This window comes from Verticillium alfalfae, genomic scaffold, assembly GCF_000150825.1.
Source record: "Verticillium alfalfae VaMs.102 supercont1.19 genomic scaffold, whole genome shotgun sequence".
Taxonomy (NCBI): Eukaryota; Fungi; Ascomycota; class Sordariomycetes; order Glomerellales; family Plectosphaerellaceae; genus Verticillium; species Verticillium alfalfae.
The window spans coordinates 195,846-198,723 of NW_003315020.1; the positions used below are offsets into that span (position 1 = coordinate 195,846).

A 2,878-nucleotide genomic window follows, 5' to 3' on the forward strand; every position below is an offset into this window, starting at 1 on the left:
AGTCTTCATGACAAGTGAAGACTGACTGACAGGCTTGAGACAACCTATATCCTTCGCTTAGAGACCTGTCGACCAGCTTTGCTCCCTCTTCTAGGAGCATCATTGCTCGCGTCCGTCACCCAAGTCGTCTTCTGTTACACACAGTGGCCCCCCATTCTATCCAAGATGAATAGCGTCAACATTGGGCGGGTGTTCCCGATCAATAAGTTGGCACAATTTTCGGAATCCTTCGAAGTCGTCTTGAGTGTAACAGCAGTCATTCAAATCATTTTCCTGACCACCGGCGCATTCAAGGAGAAGCCGACAAAACGCGATGTCATCAAGTGCATTCGGGCAGTTGGGTGGTGGTCTACCCCTATCTACCAGCCATAGCAGATTAGACGGGGCCCGAGATTTGCCGTGGTCCATAGCGTTTGCTATGAAGTGAAGATATCGTTGTAACAACGCTTCAGCAATTACTCCAGCATCCTTAAAGCCGTCAGAATCATTTCCATCTCCAACGGTCATTAACACGTACATTTCGTATTCTTTGAAAAAGCTCAGCTTCAAACCAGGCTCGAAGGCCTAGATCAATAGATATCAACCAGCGGAGGTCCGGCAAGCGGTCAGGGTTGTTGTTGAGAACTTCGATGGCAAGGCTGATAAAATGGTTCCTGGCAAGCGACTCGGCGTTTTGGTCATGTTTTTGAATCCCCCAAAATGTCGGGCTCGGCGTGGCTGGCTTGTCGGCGAAGACATTCACACTACAATGTTGGTTAAATTTCTCTTGCTGTCTCAGGGCGGTTGAAATACTTACTATGCGACTGCCCCGACCTTTGCCCCCAAAGGCAGGAACTCTGCCTTGATTGACCAAAAGCCAGCTTCCATCAGGCGATCCATCCACTTCCCGAGATCTGGAAATGGCACGCCGATGATCTGGATTGCACGGCCGGTCTGCAGGCAGTGAAAGAGTCCGGACACAAGGTCGTCCAGGCCTTCACAGCTTCCAAGGTCAATAGCGTGCAAGGGTGCCGTGCCTTCCCATGTAAGTTTCTCCTCATCAAACTGTACTACGGCGAGGTTTTGGTGCGCAATGGGTACATCGGATTGCGTCCTGCAGGCAGTGTATCAACAGACGTATTGCAAAGGCAGGCACCATCGACTTACTGAGGGGTTTTTGATGGTTCCTGCACGCTGAGTCTTCTCAGAGGCTCAATCGGTGAAGGGGGAGGGTTATCGGGTAAGAAGAAGAGCGGAGGCGATACCGAGCCGACTGCACTTAACGGGGGACTTGGAGGACCATGACTGCAGTACCCGTGCGGGATGTTGGGGCCGGTGACTCGAGAAGGACTCGGGTATGACTGAGCATCAAGGAGGCTCTCGTCATTGCGGGCGTTGTGGTTGTGGGAAGTGCTTGGGACAGGGGACAGACCATGTAGGAAGTCCTCGGGAAGCGGCGTGACACAGTCTTCCAATGGACCCGCCTGGGGGGGAGAGGTGGGAGTCTCATGTTCGGTATCATCGGGATACTCGCCCCTCTGGGCGTCGCTGGAGCAAGATGCCAATGTCAAGCCCGAGTCAGTCTGCAAGGGTCAGCAATGAAGTAATAAATGATTGGACTTGTGCCTACAGTAATAGAGAAGCTCCTTGTCACTAGGATATTGAGGGGGCGAGGGATCACCATGTTGGATGTATCGACGTGGGAGGACACGGGGGCACAGAAGTGCACTTTCGAGCCAGGAAGAATGCAGAGACAGGGGAGCGCGGCGTGCAGCGATAGATCCCTTCCTGGACACCGAGAAGGCAACTGGTTGCCTCACGAGGCTTTATATGCAGTGTCCAGCAACACTGCCAACCATTTGGGGGCCAACCCAGAGCGATTGCCAATCTTCATCTTTGGGGACATGTTCCCAGAAGACTGGGGTGTGCTCACGATAACCTACAGGGGGGCTATACCTGGGCGGTTCAGCTTGGCAGAGTGGTTTGGGGACATGTCCCCAAAATGACCCTTGTAGACAAAAGCAAGCAGGCATACAGGGGGTATGAGACATTGCTACCCCGCCTGGCGATCCCTGTAAGCGAGGAACCTTGACCATACACGGTGGTCCTACGGGGACACTCACGGATCTGAGAGAAGCAATCTTGGGGTCTCCTACCACCTTCGGCTGGGGATCTTGAGCTCCCACGTTCAACTCAAAGACACTCTTTCAACAATGGAGACTCGCAATCGAGAGCCGCATCAGCCGTTTGCCCGCTTGCAGGAGGTGCTTGGATTGAGCGGGGTACGGCTTGACGACCCAAAGGTAAGGCCCTCCAACGAATTTCCGAGTCTTGCTCAACAAGTAGTTTGTCGCCGCCATTGACGGCCTTCTCGAAGGCATCGCCAAGAACGATACGTGGGATAGACTTCCCGTTAGCTTGAAGGCGACAATCTCCAAGCACTTCTCGCGAACTGCCCCTCCTCTGGGATACAAGGAAGAAATTGAGCGTTGGGTGACCGCTGAGACCTCACTGCAACAGGACGCAGTCTGCCAACTATACCGGCAACTTCAGACTTTATCAAACCCATCGACGGCTGTAGAGAAGACCAAGCGACGGGCTTACTTGCTCGTGTTCTATGACATACGGGAGCAGTTCTTACGCTCGAAACAGCACAAGCTCATCAAGCACCTCAAGTCCAAGCTCACAGGCCACGACGAAAACAACATAAATAACAACTGTCATGATTGGGGGAAGGGAGGCCGGAGCCTCGACAGAATTTCTCGAGCACTGGATGGGCGCGGCGCACTATTCATGGAAGAATGTGACCTCATCGGTCGCACCACGTAAGTTGATCCAGGCAGAAATGGGCTCAGTTGCTAATACGAGAGTAAAGTCTGGAGTTTCGCGCAAAGAAGAC

General features: G+C 53.0%; 1 protein-coding gene across 1 annotated transcript; it reads right to left on the reverse strand.

Annotated features, from left to right (window-relative positions):
* Positions 1–260: 260 nt before the first annotated feature.
* Positions 261–1,663, reverse strand: VDBG_10148 (predicted protein; the record flags this gene model as incomplete). The annotated part of the gene is made up of 5 exons (XM_002999643.1): positions 261–359; positions 518–743; positions 797–1,093; positions 1,147–1,463; positions 1,610–1,663. 5 exons carry the CDS (start codon positions 1,661–1,663, stop codon positions 261–263), a joined length of 993 nt encoding a protein of 330 aa, XP_002999689.1.
* Positions 1,664–2,878: the final 1,215 nt, after the last annotated feature.